We start from the raw sequence: 21,511 nt of genomic DNA, 5'->3' as shown, positions 1-21,511 counted from the left end.
GCAGATGTGTTTATTTTCCGGAGACAAAATGTTGTGTTGCTGCAGATGGCAGTGCCTCGGAGCAAATGGCAGCCTTTGACACCGCTGCCACGCAGCCTGGGCATCTTGACAGACTGAGCTGGCTCACTCTTGGTGATGGGGAAATTGAAAAAAAAAAAAAAAATACCAAGACGTTCCTCGTGGAACTCATGGAGTTTCAGTGCAGTCAATGGTTTTAAGACCTGGAGAAGTGTTTTCTTCCCTGCCAGACCTCAGTTAGCTAGTCAGCTAGCTGGATTTTCACTATGGGCCAAGAGTTCTATCTGTTAATTACTTTTGTCTACTAGCCTTAATAGAACATAGAGTAAAAACTTAAATGGCTACATATAGATGGACATTCAGTGGTATTACAAAACGTGCATTTCAAGTCACATCTCATTGGAATCTCTCAGGGTTGGAAGTGACTCGTGTCTGCCCCATTGGAGATAGCACCATTCTATTTTTAGTGGTCACTTTGATTATCCAAAGGCCCAGGGACAGATGTGCCCTGAAGTTCAAATGCCTTAATTAATATGACAACACTTTGTGCTTATAGTGTCTTTCTGCCAAGAAGAATAAGAATGCTGACAGCTGCCCTTTTGAGCAGTTTATTTATACAGTCATTAGGGCTTGACTCAGTCCACTAAGGAGACAAAGACTTGGATGTTGAATCAGTGCGCCTGCTAGTTTCCTAGGAAAAAAATGACTTGAGAACATCCTTCTCTGAAAGTTACTAGAGTTATCAGGAAACCTTTTTTCTTTTCTTTTTTTAAAAAAAATATGAGCTGTTTTTCCCAGTCCTAGCGCTGATAGAGTTAGGAGTTTGCAGGTGTAAAGTCCTCCCCCCTCCCCTTCCCCATCTCTCTCCAGGGGGTTGTATGTGAGAAGGTGTTGCTTTCTCACTCAGAGAGCATATATGTGCTACCCTGTTGTATGCCTGCTGTGAGCATAGAGAACCCCTATTCTCTGCTGAGTGGAATGAGCCTATTGGGTGGCTGGGGTTGTATAACCTCATAATGCCAACTTTTCACTTAAAGCATCTTTCCTGTCCACAATGGGGGTGAAGCAGTATAAGTAATTGGCCTTAAGTTTGTGTTGTTTTGAAACTTCTATCTTGAAAATTATGTGGTTTCCAGTTAGGATTTGGTTTAAGCCATAAGCAGTAGAATACTGTTTTACTAAGCAGCAAAGTGTTTACCATTAGAAATACAGATTTGCCCCATCTTTTAAGATTGCTTTAAACTAGTGCCTTGGCCAGTGTGGGCGTGCCCTCACACATATTCACGGATACAGATACACATGTACTCTGGCATCTTAGTGCTTCTCTTTACCTGCCAGGGACCAGGATCGTGCAGAGATACAAATTCAGGGACTGATCCAAACAACTGTGAGATTTTCTTTATTCTCCCCCACAGGGGAATAGGAAGCCTTTGGAGGGAGAAATAGTTGACTCTTCTATTTGTTGACTTTGGTAGTAGTTAAATGTATGTTCACTTTTTTCATTAAACCATATGTGTATATTTTATGCACTTTTATGTGAGTACATTATTTCACCAAAAAAGTTTAATAGCATAAAAAGGAAAAGTAAAGAGGTAGGAAAGCATAACACATTTTTTTAAAAGCTAAAAATGAAAAAAAAAAGTGTTTAGATTTACCATTACTTTTGAGTGTAGACAATAAAGCAGATAGCATGAAGTAGATTGGAAAGAAAAAGGGAAGGGAGAGGAAGTAATCTGAATCTTTATTAACTGAAATATGTGGTCAGAATTTCACATTTCCTTTTCTGATGCCTCCTAATTTGTACATTATAATAGAGCTAAGAAGTTCCATAGGTGCTGCTAGCCATCCATTCAACAAATCTATAGCCTGCACTGTCCTTGGGAGCTGAAGAGATGTGCAAAGCTTAGTATGTGCTTTCACATGGGGCAGTGGAGAAATAAACAGCTATACTGCAGAGTGACAAGTACTACAATAGCCTTACAGGTAGTTGCTTTGTAAACCGAGCCTAACTTGAGTGTTGAAGGACCAACTGTCATTAAGGCTAAGATGAAGCAGAAAGGATCACTGAAAGGGCAGATCTAGAGGAGGGTGAGAGAGGGTTAGGTTGTTGTTGGTGGTGGTTTACTTGCTAAGTCATGTCTGACTCTTGTGACCCTGTGGACTGTAGCCTGCCAGGCTCCCCCGTCCATGGGATTCTCCAGGTAAGAATACTGGAGTGGGTTGCCATTTCCTTTGACACGGTCATTTTCTAATGATGTTTGGGGCAGGCACAAATAGTTTTCTGGGCCTCCTACTCCTCATTTTTTACCTGTTTTAACTAGTTGGGTACTGGATATGAATTAGGGCTCTTCTGATGGAAAAACAAATAGAAATACATAATTTCATATAGTTTTTACTCTAAACATGATATATACAAAATCTGTAATCTAAAGTAGTTTGTTAAATATGGCTCAGGGTTTTAAGGGAATGGTAAAAGATTGAAACTAGAAAGTTAGTCCAGCTCTTGTGCTAAAAGCAGTGGGCCTCTCTGGAATCTTGTTGGCTAAGAGTGGGTTAGCATGATCAGATGAGGTTTGGTTAGACCATTGGCTACTCTTTGGTAGATCATTTGGGGAAAGTAGACGGCAGCAGTGGCTCAGTGGTAAAGAATCCACCTGCAGTGCAGGAGACACAGGAGATGCGGGTTTGATCCCTGGGTTGGAAGATCTCCTGGAGGATGAGATAGCAACCCACTCAGGGTTGTACTACTCAGGCAAGTCTTCTTGCCTGAAAAATGCCATGGACAGAGGAGCCTGGCAGGATGGAGTTAGGTATGACTGAGCACAGCACTCAGCACAGGAGGACGCAGGAAGACCAGTGAGGAGCTCTCCTGTCCACTGTGTTGGGCCTGGGCTGCTACTGGGGGGGCACTGCGTTCTAGTACACGGGCTTCTAAATAATCTTTTCCCCAGGATTTTCTAGTTGCTATGGGCAGTTGAAAACATACAATTATATGTCGCCGTAAGTAGTCTTTTTTCCAGCGACTTAGTTATTAACTCAGGGAGATGAATCAGGTCAGATGCTCAACATTCAAAGATACTCATGGGTGGGAGTTCCCTGGTGGTCTAGTGGTTAGGATTCTGGGCTTTCACTACCAGGAGCCAGGTTCAGTCCCTGGTTGGGAACTGATACACCACAGCTGAGCAGTGTAGCAAACAAAACAACAACCCCAAACAAAGATATTCATGGACATGTTCAGCATATGCAACTTAATATATATCTGCCTTGGGGTGTACAGAGCATGACTTCGGCCCTGGAATTTTTTGAGAACCGATGAAGGTATGCGGGGGCTTATATTGGGTTGGCCAAAAAGTTCATTTGGGTTTTTCTGTAAGCTATTATGGAAAAACCTGAACAAACTTTTTGTCCAACCCAGAATTTTCCCTGGAAACTGCCAGCTCATGAAAAAAAAATTCAAGTGACCTTGTTGCAGACATGGTGTTGTTAGTTTTACCATTGCACAATCAGCAATTTTATTTTGCTGTTATTTGGGAGAAAGCAGTATTTTTGATTAGCAAGTAAAATTAATGTAGAAAACAAATACTGTGTTAACTAGTTGGTATAATAAGGCAGCTGTGCCATGTTGCATTTCAACTCATTAAATTTCTAAACTTCTAATTACGATGAGATTACAACTTTAATAGAAGAACCACTCAAACTTGGGGTTAGTGATGGCTTTAGAGAGGTAAAATTTACAGAAATTTCATAATTATTGAGTATAATTTTGCTAAAAATTAAAATATACACAGTATTTAATTTTTTGTTTGTAAAATTCAGATTCAGTTGACATTCATTAGGCATCTATTACTTACTGGGCCTTCTTCTAGAAACTTTAACCCAGATGAGTACTTTTCATTCCTTGCAGCTATCAGGCAAGCAGGACTGTCCCCATATTCAGATGGGGCACCTGAAACTTCAAGGCCAAGTGGATTGTCTTTTGTAACACAACTGTAAAGCTCTAAAGCCACATTTGATCTCGTTTCCTTATTTTTCACAAAGACACGTGCCTAACTTTTGGCGTATGTCATTTTAAAAATATTATTTTCCAGGGAAACTGTGTATTTCCCCATGTATGTTCGTTACTCACGAGAGCTTCTTTGTGCTCTCATGACAACCTCGGAAGAATATCTCTGCCATGGCGTGTCCTGTAGTGATTGTTTCCTGTTGTCTTCTGTGTGTGAACATAGGAATGGATGTTTGTGTAAATAAAACCTTCCGGTTGGCTGAGTCCTCATTCAGTCTTCCCTCGTAGCTCAGTCAGTAAAGACTCTGCCTGCAAAGCAGGAGACCTGGGTTCGATCCCTGGGTCAGGAAGATCCCCTGGAGAAGGAAATGGCAACCCACTCCAGTATTCTTGCCTGGAGAATTCCATGGACAGACCATGGGGTTGCGAAGAGTCGGACATGACTGAGCAGCAGCTAACATACTTTCATTCAATCTCATGATTTCAGCTATACATTATTTTTTCTTTCCGGTTGCTTCTGAACAGCTCAATTTAAGTCTCATTGGGTCTATATTGAGTTTTTCACATTTGCTCTACCACTTTTCCCTTTTTTGAGCATCCTCTTAACTCCTCTTTTTCTCTCACCTTCTATTTCACTATTCATTAATTCCTATCTTTTCTGCCTTCTAAATATGTCTTATATTCCACATGTCTCCCTCCATCCCTACTGCTTCTGCAGTGTTCTAAGACATGAAAAAGGCTTATATTGGCATGGGAATGGGGATGGTTTTCACTGGTTCTGCCATAGTTTATATACGGAAGCTCTTTTTTTTTTTTTGGCTCAGCTGTGTGGCTTGCAGGATCTCTGTTCCCCAGACAAGGATTAGACCCAGGCCATGGCAATGAAAGCCTGGAATCCTAACCACTAGGCCACCAGGGAACTCCCCTTAAGTTCATACTTTATAGTCTAGGAAGCCAACGACAGTATCGTTCCAATTCCTGTTATCTCAATTCCTCTCTGCTTTCTACTGAAATCACCTGATACATGTCCCATATTCCCCAGTACCAAATACTCCCCATTCCTTTTTGTCTTTACCTTCACAAGTGCTGTTTACTCCATCTGAACTCTTTCCCGCTCCAGTCTGTCTTGTCAGCTTCTTCCATATCCAGGTTTCCAGCTTCATCACCTGGCATAATGCTTCTCACATAATAAGTACTCAATAATACTTATTGAGTTTATAATATATTCACATTTCACATGCAGGAGTGAGGTTGGTTAGGGCATTCACTCATTTCATAATTATTCTGTGCAGCCTCAGAGAATTCTGTCAGGATTTGGTTGAAGCCTTTTATAAACTCTATATGGTTTTACTTAAAGTGTAGTCACCCCTGTTATTCAGTTCAGTTCAGTCGCTCAGTCGTGTCCGACTCTTTGAGACCCCCATGAACCACAGCATGCCAGGCCTCTCTGTCTATCACCAACTCCCAGAGTTTACCCAAACCCATGTCCATCGAGTCGATGATGCCATCCAACCATCTCATCCTCTGTCATCCGCTTCTCCTCCTGCCTTCGATCCTTCCCAGCATCAGGGTCTTTTCCAGTGAGTCAGCTCTTCGCATGAGGTGGCCAAAGTATTGGAGTTTCAGCTTCAGCATCAGTCCTTCCAATGAACACTCAGGACTGATCTCCTTTAGGATGGACTGGTTGGATCTCCTTACAATCCAAGGGACTCTCAAGAGTCTTCTCCAACACCACAGTTCAAAAGCATCAATTCTTCAGCACTCAGCTTTCTTTATAGTCCAACTCTCACATCCATACGTGACCACTGGAAAAACCATAACCTTGACGAGACGGACCTTGGTTGGCAAAGTAATGTCTCTGCTTTTTAATATACTATCTAGGTTGGTCATAACTTTGCTTCCAAGGAGTAAGCATCTTTTAAATTCATGGCTGCAGTTAACATCTGCAGTGATTTTGGAGCCCAAAAAATTAGAAAGAAGAGATTGATGGTTTTCCTTAAAAGAGATTTCTGTCAATGAGGATTAAAGTCAAGGTACCAGTGATTCTGTATTGCTTAGGCATTAGGGGTAAGGAGTTCTTCCTCAGCTCCAGTACTATCCCCATCCATAATCTTTTAGAGCTGGGAAAGCTACTTGATCACAAGAACAGTTGGAAGCTGCTAAAATCTTTTAGATTTTCTAGAAGTGTTTGAAATAGTGAACATTGCAATTCCAGTATAGGTACAAAGTCTTTCTTTAATTAAAGTGGCAAAGTTAACATTGAAATTTTAGTTATACCACCTAGTCTAGCCAAAGCAAATAGCTGATAAATTCTGTTGGTTATTGGAAACAAGCTCCTGATTCAGTTCAGAGCACCAGTGTAAGAAAATAACAGTGGACCCATTTTATTTATTAACAAAGTTGAAAAATTGAGCATTGGCAAAGCAGTTAAGGTGTTAGCGTATATTTATGTTTATTTAGTATATCTTGCATAGTTGTAGACCCTTTAGAGAAGTCATAATGGTCTGACATTAAACCTGTCCTTTTAAAACTTAAAATATTATTGGTCATATAAGATGTAATACATGAAATAGAGAACAATAGATGCTGGTATGCAAAACAGTACATTCTGAACTATTTGAGTGTGAAACTGACATTTACATATTGAATCATATTTTCACACTAATTTCCATTTTGTGGAGGCAGCATCGTTTCCTAGAAAAGCACACAAGACTTGAGATTAGAAAGCCTAAATTCTGTCCCTGAGTCTAGTTAGCTGTATAATTTAGGGTAAGTCACTGTCCCCTCTTTGAACCCGAGTCCCCACATTTATGAGTGGGACAATTGGATAAACTAGATGAGCTCTTAGATCCCTTCTAACTCTATAAACTACACTTCTGTGAAACGTTTTTGGTGCCAAAGATGGAATTTTAGGCAGCTCTGACAGTCGACTGGACTGAATGAGATCTCAGGCACTGTTCCCTTCAAAGCCCAGTCTCTGTTTGGAAGCGGCTTTATTGAAACACTGTCGTCATTAGCCAAATCCTTTGTCCCGTTGGTGGTTCTGCCTCTCCTACCAAATTACTGGCCCACAAGGAATGGAAGTATACTTCACATGCTGCTTGATGTTCCAAGGTGTGCCGCACGTTGCAGAGGAAACTGCATCGTTCTCCAAGGCACCTCACTTGGAGCGACATCGTCCTGTTCAATTAGAGGTGGGAAAGGCTGGCCTGGCTCCAAAGGAAGGCTGTCAGTTCCTCTCCTTTTCTGTGTCCACGCTCGGCAGGATGCTTCCTCACGCCCACCTCTCTCCCCCTTGCTGTGACTTTGGCTTCCGCCAGATGTCACACCGCTGCTTGTCACCGCCCAGACTCTCGTCGCTGATTTTGTTGTTTCAGTGTATTTATCACAACGTTCTCTTTAGCTGTAAAATTTATGGAATTTCACACTCTTCTTAATCACTGCAGTGTTTCTTTTTCATGAGAGAGGGAATATACAAGGAGTTGTATGCACAAGAGTTAGAAGAAAATGCTCCAAGAGTTAGAAGGAAAGTTTGCATATGTGTGTGCCATGTATACCTCCCACTTTCAAATATACAAGGGAATTGAGCTCAGAGGTACAAAGTGAAACTGAACTCAGTTCTGCAGGGTTCACAGGTACTTAGGAAGTCCATTTCAATCCCAGGGAGAAGGACATAAGAGATGTGCTTATTGACTAATTCCCCTGGCTTTAATTGTATTCCTTTTAGCAACAGAAAAAGGTGGATAATTTTATTAGCATTCTGTGGTACTTGTTTTTTTGAGCCGTGATATGTCACTTGTGGGATCTTAGTACCCTGACCAAGGATTGAACCCAAGTCCTCAGCAGTGAAAGCTTGGAGGCTTAACTACCAGACCACCAGGGAATTCCCTGGTACATCTTCTTGATCTTAGTATTATCCAGTTAGATCTGTTAATAATGCGATCAAATCCTAAAAACGATGGTGGTGGTGGCGACGATGGTGATAATAGATCATCTGTGTTATTACTATGTAACAGGCATTTCACTGAGCACATTTGTTGTTGTTTCAGTCACTCAGTAGTGTTTGACTATTTGTGACCCCGTGGGCTGCACCACACCGGGCTTCCCTGTCCTTCACCGTCTCTTGGAGCTTGCTCAAACTCATCTATTGAGTCGGTGATGAGTCAGCACTTCGCTCAGATGGCCAAAGTATTGGACCGTCAGCTTCAACGTTAGTCCTTCCAGGGAATATTCAGGGTTGATTTCCTTTAGGATTGACTGGTTTGATCTTGCAGTCTAAGGGACTGTCAAGAGTCTTCTCCAGCACCACAGTTCAAAAGCATCACTTCTTCTGTGTTCAGCCTTTTTTATTGTCCAGCTCTCACATTTGTACATGACTACTGGAAAAACCATAGCTTTTACAAGATGGGCCTTTGTAGGCAGAGTTACCCCAGCTTTTTAAATACACTGTCTAGGTTTGTCATTACTTTTCTTCCAAGGAGCAAGTGTCTTAATTTCATGGCTGCAGTCACCATCCACAGTGATTTTGGAGCCCTAGAAAATAAAGTCTGTCACCATTTCCATTATTTCCCCATCTGTTTGCCATGAAGTGATGGGACCAGGTGCCGTGTTCTTAGTTTTTTGAATGTTGAGTTTTAAGCCAACTTTTTCACTCTCCTCTTTCATCTGCATTAAGAGACTCTTTAATTCCTCTAGTTAAAGCACATTACATTTATTTACTTAAACCTTGCCATAACCTTATAATGATGGATACTGTTATTATCTGTGTTGTATAGATGAGGAAATCTCAAAATGACTTAAAGATCTCCACTTTAAAAATAAGCTTATATCATGTATTTTTTTAAGGTAGGAAAAGATACCAATTTAGCTGTTTTATTTTTTTCCCTGCTTATAAAAAGAGGCAAAATTTTAGTTGTACTTTATTTTACAAACTAAAGTTCATTTTGAGTTCGCAGGGTGGTTCATTTAAATTTATATGTGTCAGATACAAATTCATTTTTTAATTTTTAAAAAATATGTATCTATTTATTTAGCTGCATCGGGTCTTAGTTGCAGCATGTGGGATCTTCATTGTGTCAAACTCGGATCTTTCATTGCAGCACATAGACTCAGTAGTTCCGGTGCATGAGCTTAGTTGCTCCACAGTATGTGGGATCTTGGTTCCCTGAGCAGGGATCAAACCTGTGTCCCCTCCATTGTAAGGCAGATCCTTAACTGCTGGACCACCAGAGAAGTCCCTGAATACAACTTTAAACATGTTGGTATTTGCCTTGCAAACCATTGACGGTGATCCTTATGGCCATTGGACAGTGTCTCAGCTAAATGTTTAGATTAATTTATTGGTCACTTGGATGTTTAGGTTAGTTAAGAATTATGTGTAATATTTAGTGCTAGCCTTTGCTGTGGGAGATGCCTAGACATAGAAGATACTGTTCCTTCCCTTGGGGACCTCATAACTTTGCTTTATTACTTAGACTTGCTATCTAAATAATTAGAATAGTGAAGACAGCCAAAGACTTAGATTCTGTCATGCACAGGATAAGGATCACCTTGTTAAAGATAGAGGATTCCTGGCAGTTTTATCATGATTTTTTAGTGTTCCCATTTCTTCAGGATAATTGGCAAATTCTCACTTGTAATGCTGATCATAGGAAAGAAGGGAACTGATGAAAAGGTAGATAGAAAGTGAGGCTGACCACTCGGAATGGACATATCTGTAAGTGTAGAAATAGTATGAAGGTATGTAATAAGTGGTAATTTGCTCTCTCTCCAAATCTGGATGTAGGGTTTGTTGTTTTTGTTTTTTCAGACTTCCAGAAAAATGTCTCTATGCCTGTATCAATTTCAAGATAGATTAGGGTGTATATACTGTGAAGCGGATATGCTCGAAGTGTCAATGCTTGTGAATGTTTGTGACAATGAATACTGTCACCTTAGGGCTCCTTCCAAGAGTCCAGGAGGGAGAGAGGAGGAAGCTATCATACATTTCTACCATGTGTCAGGCAGTGTGCTGGGCACTTTTATAAATAGCCCACCATATCCCTTTAGGAAGATGTATATGGGGTATTTCTTTTCCTTTAAATTTTTGTTTATTTTCCTTTAAAAATTAAAAAAAAAAAAATCCCTAAGGTATAGTTCATTTATAATGTTTCAGGTGTAGAGCAGTGAATCAGTTATACATATATATATTCTTTTTCAGACTCTTTTCCACTATAGGTTACTATAAGATACTGAATATAATTTCCTGTGCTGTACCGTAGGTCTTTGTTGTTTATCTATTTTACATATAATGGTCTATATCTGTTAATCCCGAATTCCACATATATCCTCCCTCCTTCCTTTTTGGTAACTAAGTTTCTTTTATATGTCTGTGAATCTGTTTCCGTTTTGTAAGTCAGCTTATTTGCTTTTTTTTTTTTTAAGAGTCCACATATATGTGATACTTGTCATTTTCTGTCTGACTGACTTCACTTAGTATGATAATCTCTGGGTCCATCCATGTTGCTGCAAATGGCATTATTTCATTCTTTTTTTATGACTTACTAAGTATGTTATTAATTATGTGCGTGTATATACATGTGCCACATCTTCTTTATCCATTCATTTGTTGATGGACATTTAGTTTGCTTCATATTTGGCTATTGTAAACAGGCCTGCTATGATCTTTGGGGTGCATGTGTCTTTTCAAGTTAGAGCTTTATTCGACTATATGCCCAGGAGTGGGGTTGCTGGATCATATGGTGGCTCTGTTTTAGTTTTTTAAGGACCCTTTATACTGTTCTCCATAATCACTGCACCAGTTTACATTCCCACCAATAGTGTGGGAGGATTCCTTTTCCTTTTATTTTGATCTGGCAGCACAGCATGTGGGCTCTTAGTTCCTTGGCCAGGGATTGAACCCATGCCCCCTGCATTGGAAGAACAGAGAGAGTCTTAACCACTGGACTGCCAAGGAAGTCCCTATTTATAGGTTTTTAAATGATGACAGTTCAGACTGGTATGAGATGGTACCTTATTGTAGTTTTGGTTTGCATTTCTCTAATAATTAGTGATGTTGAGCATTTTTTTCTTGTGTTTTTTGGCCACCTGTACGTCTTTGGAGAAATGTCTAGATCTGCCCACTTTTCGTTGAATTGTATGAGCTGTTTGTATATTTTGGAAATTAATCCCTTGTTGGTTGCATCTTCTTTTTAAAGAAGTTTTGTTGGTGTATTTATTTATTTTTGGCCGTGCTGGGTCTTTGTTGCTGTGTGCGGGCTTTCTCTTGTTGTGGCTCATGGGCTTCTCATTGCGGGGGCTTCTCTTGTTGTGGAGCACGGCCTCTAGGGTGTGTGGGCTTCAGTATTTGTGGCTCCCAGGCGCTAGAGCACAGGCTCAGTAGTTGTGGCACATGGGCTTAGTTGCTCCTCAGCATATGGGATCTCCTTGGACCAGGGATCAAACTCATGTCTTCTGCATTGGCAAATGGATTCTTTACCACTGAGCCAGCAATGTAGCCCCCCTGGTTACATCTTCTGCAAATATTTTCTCCCATTCCACAGACTCTGTTGTTTATGGTTTCCTTTGCTGTCCAGAAGCTTTTAATTAGGTCCCATTTGTTTATTTTAGTTTTTGTTTCCTTTATTCTAGGAGATGGATCCAAAAAGATAGTGCTGCAAGTTATGTCAGAATGTCTTGGGTCTTACATTTAGCTCTGTAATCTATTTTGAGTTTATTTTTGAATATGGTGTTGGAGAATGTTCTGATTTCATTCTTTTACATGTAGCTGTCCAGTTTTCCCAGCACTACTTATTGAAACGACTGTCTTTTCTCCATTTTATATTCTTGCCTCTTTTGTCATAGGTTAGTTGACCATATGTACATTGGTTTATTTCTGGGCTTTCTCTTCTGTTCCATTAATTTGCGTGTCTATTCTTGTGTTAGTACCATACTGTTTTGATTACTGTAGCTTTGTAATATAGTCTGAAGTCTGTGTGATTCCTCCAACTGCATTCTTCTTTGTCAAGATTGTTTTAGCTATTCAGGGTATATTTGACTATATGAGGAATTTATCTTGTATCTCATTTGCTAGGAGTGGATGGTCTTCTCTTGAGTGCTTGCCTTGTTTTTTCTATGGACATTGTGAACTTCATAAGTAATTATGTTTCCCTAGTAATTATTTTAGCATTTATTGAGCCTTTACTAGGTTTCAGGTACTGTGCTTATTTTGCATGCATTATTTCTTTGAATGTTCACTGCAGTCTTTTTGTAGTAGGTATCCCATGTTTGCAATGAAGACACTTTCAGAGATATTAGGTTACTTACTTTTCTAAAGCCACATGTCTAATAATAAAGCTGGATTTCAAACTCAGGCCTAACTCTGTAGTGTAACCCAGCTGTTTCTTCCTGACATGAGATATTTATTTAAGCTATTGTTCTCCCCTTCATTTAATTTTAAATGCCTGTGGTATAATTTTTTTCTTTACTTAGCAACCTGTGTCTAAAGGAAACTAGAAAGAGAAGGACCCAGGAACCTAGGGAAAAAATAGCAGTATATGTGTAATTATAGTGATACTGGCAGTCAGCTTAAACTCAAGCCAGTTCTCAGAAGTAGGACCTGTCACTTTCTGACATTTGTTTAGAGATTTTCTTAATCTTTCTTGTGATTCTAGGCATTAGTCACATATGTATGGAAAAATATATAAGGCTTTTTGGTATGATTGTTATTCACTCAGCAAATCTTTATTGAATATATACTATATTGAATATATACATCATTGAACAAGCCAGAGTCCTGCCTTCATGGAATTTGTAATTGGTATAAATATTTGAATGGGTGGCTTGTGTCTTACACCTACTATGTATTTCCGTAAACACACCACAGTCACACATGTATATGCTGTAGAAATGTCACAAAATTGAATGGCTTGGAATTTGTCTTATTCCAGGAAAACACTGTTGCATCAGGAATAGGAGAATATATAAGAATCAAGAAACCCATCAGTATGGCTTTGTCATTTTGAATGCCATGATTCTTAGAGGAGTAGGGAGTAGCAGTAAATAAGACCTTATTTGAAATTAAAAATAAAAACCAAAAACTGGTGTGAGCCAGAAATCTTTGATGGAGCATTGTCAGAAGAATTTCAGAAACTGCAAGTTGTTACACAGATGTAATGATTTAATTAGTCTAGATAACACCATTTATTTATGCTTAAGCATCTCACACATGCAAAAGTTGGTAATTCAAAGTCACACAATAATTTGAGTTATCTTCTGTTCCACGTGTTATAGCTTCTGAATACCAACTTTGATGAGTGTGTGTGTCAGATGCTTAAGCATAAATAAATGGTATTATATAGACCAATTAAGCAATACAGTTTGTTTCTGGAATTCTCTTGACATCCTCACATAAAAATTTTGTGGTGGCTTTCAAAGACCACATTAATTGTTTTAAACACAGTTTAATCTCAGTGTGGGCAAGATCTTCATTGGAGAGAGCATATATGGTTTTTGCTGGTTAGGTCTCTTTAGATATCTGGATGGATCCTTAATATACAACTGGATAAAATAGCCATAAAAGGAATGTCCTCTAGTAAATGGAGGTTTGTTATCCTCTTAGCAAAAAGATGAGCTTATTTTGTGATAGGTAAGTAACTATATTATTAAGTCTCTTGGGGAAGGAAACCAGTTCAGATCTCCTTGCTGTATTTCTCTTTTTGCTTTTCGTTTTAATTTATTTATTTGGCCATATTGGGTCTCAGTCGCGGCACATGGTCTTCGTTGTGGCAAGTGGGCTCAGTAGTTGCCTTGTGGCGTGTGGGATTTAGTTCTCTGACCAGGGATTGAACCTTTGTCCCCTGCATTGGAAGGTGGATTCTTAACCACTGGACTACCAGGAAAGTCCCTCTTTTTTGCTTTTCTAATTTTAACTATAAAAACACCATGATATTCTTTGTCTCCCTGATGTTGCATTAGTGTTGTCATAGTTTTTTAAAAATACTGTTACATTTATTTTTTATTTTTAGGTAATTCAAACAATTTTGTTGTTGTTGTTTAAAGTGGTAAGCTATCAAAAAGGAGACTGGGATATAGCTAATATACTAAGAATTTAGGTCACATTTTTTCTTCCAGAGTTCGGGATGTCTCACCTCTATTATTTTTTTCTCACCGTATTTCCTAGAAAATAGAAAGGGGAAGGATTAATTAACCTAGTTTTACACATAAGGAAGTATGTTCTTAGAGGTTAAGTGTCTTGCTTAAGGTCAGACTTACTAAGAATGTAGTCACAGAATGTGGCAGAGAATTCCAGAAACTACTGGCAGAGGTTAGCATGCTACTTACTGGGAAATGTAATAGGCAGTTAATTATTTTCTCAAAAGACTTAACTATTACTGGTTATTTCTTACTCCTCTGAGACAATTCACCATCTTATCCCCAAGGCAGAAACTTGTTTGCAGGTTAGAGCTACTCTGTAATCTTTGGGAAATACTACTTAGCACAGCTGGCTTGGAATTCCAAGTAGGTATATAATGTTTTCATGTGTATCTTCTAACATAAGTTAGAATGTTTCTTCAAGCTGCCAAGTGCCCCTGCCCATCAGTGTTCAAAGAATATAAAACATCACTTTTAAGACTATTAGCTGTTATTACCTTATGCCCCATTATATGATGCATAAATGTATTTAATTTCATTGAATGTCCATTTGATTGAATTTGTAAGTTTAGGAATGGGCACCTAACAGTGGGCAAGGCCTGCTCATTATCCACTGAGGCAAGGGCAAGAGGGAAAATGTACTTTGCAGAGAAAAAGGAAGTCATTTCTCATGGAAGTCACACCCCTGATGCCTGGGAACACAGACAGTCTGAATCTAACATGGTAAATGGTCCACCTGGTGTAGAAAAATAATCATCCATTTAGAGATGAAGATCAAGGCACACTTAGGGTTCTCTGTAGACAGACTTGCTTGTTATACTTGCAGGTAATACAGAAAAAGGATACCTATAAAATAGGTTGTTATAATTACTTTTGTTTCATTGATAAAAATTACCTCTTAGTTATCTTAGCACAGCCTTGTTATATTAGAAAAATAATTAGCATTTCACCTAAATCTACAGCTCTTCTAGAGTTACCACATTTCTTTGAACTTATGAACTTCCATTATTACTGTCTGCATTAAAAGTGTAATGACTTGGGAATTCCCTGGTGGTCCAGTAGTTTGGACTTTGCCCTTTGACTGCCTAGGGTGTGGGGTTCAGTCCCTGGTCAGGGAGCTAAGATCCTGCAAGCTGTGTGGCGCGGCCAAAAAAAAGTTTAGTGATTTGCTTTAAATATTTGAGACCTTCTACGGACGCAACTGAGCGACTGAATTGAACTGAACTGAACGCTTCCCTACCCCAAGACTTGTTTCTTTCTCTTTTTTATTCTTTTTTTATAGTTGATACACAGTATTGTATTAATTCCAGATACACAGCAGAATGATTCAGTTATATAGATATACTTTTTTCAGATTATTTTCCATCATAGGTTATTATAAGATTTTGAATATGGTTCCCTATGCTATATAGTAAATCCTGTTACTTATCTATTTTATGTATAGTAGTTTGTTGCTGTTAATCCCATGGTCCTAATTTATAACCCTCCTCCCTTTCCCTTTTTCTGTTTTCTATATTTTCTGTGTCTTTGAGTTAGTTTCTGTTTTGTGTGTAGATTCACTTGTATTATTTCTGGATTCCACATATAAGTGATATCATATAATGTTGTTTTTCTTTGACTTACTTCCCTACATATAATATTATCTAGGTCCATCCATGTTGCTGCAAATGGCAATAATTCATTCTTTTTATGGCTGAGTAATATTCCCTTGTATATATGTACCACATCTTCTTAAGCCAGTCATCTGTTGATGGGCACTTGGGTTGTTTCCATGTCTTGGCTATTGTAAATAGTGCTGCATGTATTGAATTTTAGAGTTTTTGTCTTTTCTTGGATGTATACCCAGGAGTAGAATAGCAAGATCATATGGTAGCTCTGTTTTTAGTTTTTAAAGGAATTTCCATATTGTTTTCCATAGTGGCTGCACCAGTTTATATTCCAAGCAACAATGTAGGCCTTTCCTTCACACCCTCTCCAGGATTTATTAAATGTAACCCAACACTTAGTTTCTTAATAGTGAGACATACAGTTTACCTTTTGAGATTGTGGTCCAAATGCCCATACTGAGCCTTTTTATTTTGGATGATGTGGTTGGTGCTATAGCTTTCTTTAGCCTGTGGCCTGACACTCTCAGAATAGTGTGTTTTGGTTTCAGCTATTAGGAACAACACAAGAACACCCATGCTTTGCCTTTGAAATGCTTTTATAACAGGTTTTGGTCCATGAGCTTTAAGAAGCAACTTCTTCACATACCTCAAAGTGGTCCACATGGTCTTCTGTTCAGAGAAAACCAGCTGGCCCCGCTTTACCTCTGGCCACACTCTGGGTCCTTTAGATTTCTCTGAATCTTTTCTGTCATCGACATTTACTCAGCTGCTGCTGTTATTTATCAGCAGTTGGAACGTCCCTGCTTCCATGAGAGCTCTTGGTGTTATTGGTTTGCCTGCCCCGTTACAGTGTCTCTCTTTTGCAGACCCCATATCACGTCAACCTCCTCCTGGCTGGCTATGATGAGCATGAGGGCCCAGCGCTCTACTACATGGACTACCTGGCAGCCTTGGCAAAAGCCCCTTTCGCAGCCCACGGCTATGGTGCCTTCCTGACTCTCAGTATCCTGGACCGATATTACACGCCAAGTAAGTTTCAGCTCGCCAAGCTGGGAACAGTAGTAAAGCCCTGTCCTCAGCTGCTTCCCGTCTTTATGTACAACCCCTTGGAGTTGGGTGGCCAAGGAAGGTGCCCTCAGGAAGCTTTTTTCTGTAGGTCGTTAGGGTTATGGAAAAGCTGATCCAAGTCCCTCTTCCACCAGGTAAAATGAGGTATTGCATATGTCCAGAGCTGGGTTTTGTTTTAAAGGGGGGTTGGAATAATGACTAAAACTGTAATTCTTTGGTTATAAAAGTTCAGGTTATGCACTCATTTTGCCGCTACTTAGGTGCTTATTTGGAGAAGGCAATGGCAACCCACTCCAGTACTCTTGCCTGGAAAATCCCATGGACGGAGGAGTCTGGTAGGCTGCAGTCCATGGGATCGCTAAGAGTCGGACACGACTGAGCAACTTCACTTTCACTTTTCACTTTCACACATTGGAGAAGGAAATGGCAACCCACTCCAGTGTTCTTGCCTGGAGAATCCCAGGGACGGTGGAGCCTGGTGGGCTGCCGTCTATGGGGTTGCACAGAGTCGGACACGACTGAAGCGACTTAGCAGCAGCAGGTGCTCATTAGCTTCTCAGGTGTAGAGAATAAGCAAGTAAACCAAGTGGTTTGGGTACGTTTGTTTGGAGCTTATGATGATGAACAGGACTCCAGCATGACAACTGAGGATTTCTTTTCTTAAATATCAAAGCTTTTTAAGGCCACAACCTGTATTCTTATCACATAATAGCTGCCCTCTCCTGTATGAGAAAGCTGGCTCTCTACTTATCCATGAACCATCCACTTGGCAAACCTCTAGACACAGGCGTGCTTCTGTGTTAAGTTCTACTTTCTGACCCCAACCTCAGCCTCAGATTCAGCCATTGTGAGCAATAGGCATTTGGGATTCACAGCTTTTACACGCTGTAGATGCAGCACAGATAACCAGTTTTGGCCTTACATTCCACTCTTCCCTATTAGTGTAGTAAGAATCTGGCTGGTTCTTTCTTTTTATGGTGCTGCCCTCTCACTCAACCTCAGCCATGCCGGAGCTCCAGGCCACATCCTGAAAAGATTAGCCTGGCCTCCTAGTGACCGTTGCTTGATTTGGCATCTGTCAGTAACACAGCTGATTTGCCCACCGAAGTGACCACCAGCCACCCCTGAAGCCAAACTGCATCATATGTCATCCCAGTTTGCCATGCCTGTGGACAGTTCCTTTGGCTCCTGTTTTACGAGAGACTCAACCTCATCCTATGAATTCTGTTTCTATTGTTAAACTGGGGCCCAGCTGGCAAAGTGAGGCTAACACACTGGCCCTGTCCTCCCTTTCCCTGATTTGCAGCTGGCCAGGGCAGATGGAGCTGATTTAAGCCCTGGTCTAAAGGAGAGCTGGGGGTTGTTGAGAGTTGGGGGATGGGCTGTAAAGAAGAAGCAGGCCGCTGGACTTCTCTGGAGGCAAGCACTGGTCATGGGAGGCAGATTCCGTCATGCTTCCCCTTCTCTGTAGCAAATCAATTTGCAATGGCTTGTGGCTGCCTGAGCACTGGGCCTGGGACACTCAACTGCATATAGAGAAAGTTTGTTGTACATCAGAAGCCTTGGCTTTTTTTTTTTTTTTGCCTTATCTGTTTGTGTGTCATGTTGACCTGAAAAAGTTTGAAACTTAATTCAGAGTTGTGGCAGAGAGTTTTACTTAGTGTCAGCACCTTGAGTACCTGATTTCCCTGTTTTCTTTCAGCTATCTCGCGTGAGAAGGCAGTGGAGCTTCTTAGGAAATGTCTGGAGGAGGTGAGTAGCTTTCATGGGGTCCTGAAAGGAATGTTTTGTCTCTCTGTTGGCTGCTATTGTTTTCCTTCCTCAGTTGCATTTTTTTCTAATCCTTGCCAGAAAGTATAATATCCACTAACCATATGTGAAGTTCCTGTCAGGGATACAGTTTGATGCAAAACAAGCTGATTTTTTTTCTCTCCTGGGTCACCATCTCATCAATGTCAATTTTACAATCTAATTACTTTTATTTTTGGTTCTTCCAGACTAGTAATTATCAAATTTTAGCATGTGTAAGAATCATCTGGGGAACTTCTTTGAAAAAGGCACATTCATGCTTTCCACCTCACCTTAATTCTGAATCAGTTGTCCTGGTGTAACTCTTGAGACTTTCTTAGCCAGCAGTCCTAGGTGATTTTGCTGCAGGTGGTAACAGGAGGGTGTACTTTAAGAACTATTGTGCTGGATTTTATACCTGCTCCATTTTTTGTGCTCCCTGGGGTTGCCATAAAGTCTGCTTCCCTAACAGGGAGGGAAAGCCACCCCTGGGAATTCAGGAGTCCATAGAAGCTAACAAGCAGGCTTTGGGCAGATGGGGAGAGTAGCCTTTAGTTTATGAGGCCAGGACCATGGGCCCTTCCACTTCCAATACTTCTGCTAGGAGTCTGATGTGAAAGGAGGATGAGGAGGAAAAGAAAGCAGCTCCTTTAGGCTTTTTAGTTTTTTTGCTGTTCCTATAGCCTAAGGATGAACCTGAATTTGTACTCTAGTGAGAAGAGAGTAGGAGGTTGAGAGCAGCTGGTCGCATCAGTAACGTCAGTTTGCCTCTTACACAAGCCTGTCATTTTCAGTCCACAGGGCCCCTTCTTCCTCTTGTTTGTATATCTCCTTTCCAAAGCAGAAACTGAGAATAAACTCATGTGCTTTTCTTAAAAATTCAGCCAGGAGGCCATGTTAGTCCAGCAGCTCCAAGTGTTGCAAGGGTTTGCCAGCAAGAAGCCATTGGAATGTGAAATGCTTTGAGACTTTATTCCCCATGGATCCTCCACATTTCCTTATTATTATCACCTTTTCTTGATCTTGGAACTTTTTTCTGGACATCAGAGTTGTCAGCTAGGGAGGACTGTGGAAATGGAAGTGGTGGTTGCTGCCCAGTCCTCATCTGTAAAGGAGATGGGAAACATCAAGGGAAGGAGGGCTTGGGCCAGGGGAGGGGTACATTTTCAGGATATGTCCCTAAGGGAGCAGGTAGAGCTTTGTGCCTTCTATCTAGAGATTAAGTGAACTGTCCAGGAAGAGTCACCCACAGAAGCGAAGATTTCCTCCAGCTGTGCTCTTCAGCAATCTCTAGCCAGGTTAATGGGGCTGTCTGCTTTTGTGTACATAGACCCCAGGTCCTTTGGAACAGCCTCGCAAGCAGACAGTCACATGAGAGCCCAAAGAGGTTCCTTTAATGACAGTTCAGCTTGGATTGAAGAAGATAGAAGTAGGGGTTGTTCCAAGAGCAGTTCTGAGACTGTCCTTGCCACCAGCCTCCAGCTCTGCACACAGACACACTCACATACACCTGGTCCTTATAATGTGGGTGGGTGGCTGGGGCATACTGCTGGACCTAGGAGTATGTGGTGTTGGTCCAGAGCTTTTCCTAGGGCAGTAGCTCCTTAGTTGGCTTCTTGCCTTGAGATATTTTGAAAGAGAAGTCTGTGTTTACCACCTGATTGGTGGCAGATGGCGAGGAATAGAACATTAGATTGTCTCATTCTTCACTAGCTGACTGACCAGAGTCAAGCTCCTGCTCACTACCTTCCAGTCAGCCTCCAGCTGCAGTCTGGGCTTTCCTCAGTATCTTAGTACCAGCTGTCCTCAGTAGGGTACCAAGCGCCCCCAACGCAAAAATCACTATCTGCTTATATGTCCAGTGCCTCGAACAGAGCCTGGACCAGAGTTCTCAATAAAAATGTGTTGACTGATTTCCTTCATGTTTCTCTACAGCTCCAGAAACGCTTCATCCTGAATCTGCCAACCTTCAGTGTTCGAATCATTGACAGAAATGGCATCCACGACCTGGACAACATTTCCTTCCCTAAGCAGGGCTCCTAACGTCATGCCCTGCTCCCACTTGCCGGGGAACTGATTTTGCTGAGCTCCTCTATTTTTTTCTACTCTTTTGATGTGTGCTCTCCACAGATAATTCAGAATAAAGCTGACTGTGGATCGATTGAGCCCTCTGGGTTGAGTCTGAGTTTACCTAACGTCACCTCAGGAAGGAAGTGGAGGGAGCATCACCTGCATTGGACTCCTGCGAGGATTTTCGATCCTCCTGCCCCCTTCCTTCACTGATGCTCTAATTGTCCTTCAGCAGCTGACAGTTTGCTTGCTATTAATTAATTAATTTGAATAGATAATACAAACATCTAGAAAAAATGCAAGCAGGACGAAAACACACAGTGAAAATGTTTCTTTCATCCCTATAATTTATTCACCTTCTTCCCTTCCCAGAGGAAACTTCAGCTACTAATTTCTTATCTAACCTTTAGAGATATATTGTTCTTGTATAAAATACATACATGCACATGTCCCTTTTAAAAAATATTTTAAAACATTCTGCATATTGCTTTTTTCATTGAACAGTATTGGAAATGGTTTTTATATCAGTACATAGCTACCTTACTCTTACTGACAGTTGCATAATATTCCATGAATGGTGTAATCTAAGTGGTTAGCCAGGTATTTATTTTACTTTCTAATCTAGTTTTTTGGTAATGAGTAATGTAGATATTTTTTGATTGGTGCCACTAAAACAGTAGTTCTTAACCAGATGTACATATCAGAATCACCTGGAGGGTGTTCTTTTTTAATCTACTTGATTAGCCTGCATTCACTCCCAGATTCTAACAAGTTTGGGGCCTAAACTGGGAATATTTTTTAAAGCTTCTAATCCTTAGTCACAATA

At 40.5% G+C, this 21,511-nt stretch overlaps 1 protein-coding gene across 1 annotated transcript in view; it reads left to right on the top strand.

The window, feature by feature from the left end:
* Positions 1–20,781, top strand: part of PSMB2 (proteasome 20S subunit beta 2) — a 35,816-nt gene extending 15,035 nt beyond the window's left edge. Inside the window, exons 4-6 of the mRNA XM_055402449.2 lie at positions 16,626–16,788; positions 18,530–18,579; positions 20,551–20,781. Coding sequence (XP_055258424.1) covers positions 16,626–16,788; positions 18,530–18,579; positions 20,551–20,658 — 321 coding nt within the window. The 3' untranslated portion in view covers positions 20,659–20,781. The remainder of the gene's footprint in view (positions 1–16,625; positions 16,789–18,529; positions 18,580–20,550) is intronic.
* The last annotated feature ends 730 nt before the right edge of the window (positions 20,782–21,511 follow it).

This window comes from Moschus berezovskii, chromosome 4 (assembly GCF_049115385.1).
Source record: "Moschus berezovskii isolate FMDL1 chromosome 4, NW_MosBer_1.0, whole genome shotgun sequence".
NCBI lineage: Eukaryota > Metazoa > Chordata > Mammalia > Artiodactyla > Moschidae > Moschus > Moschus berezovskii.
This window is presented reverse-complemented; position numbering and strand designations above follow the sequence as displayed.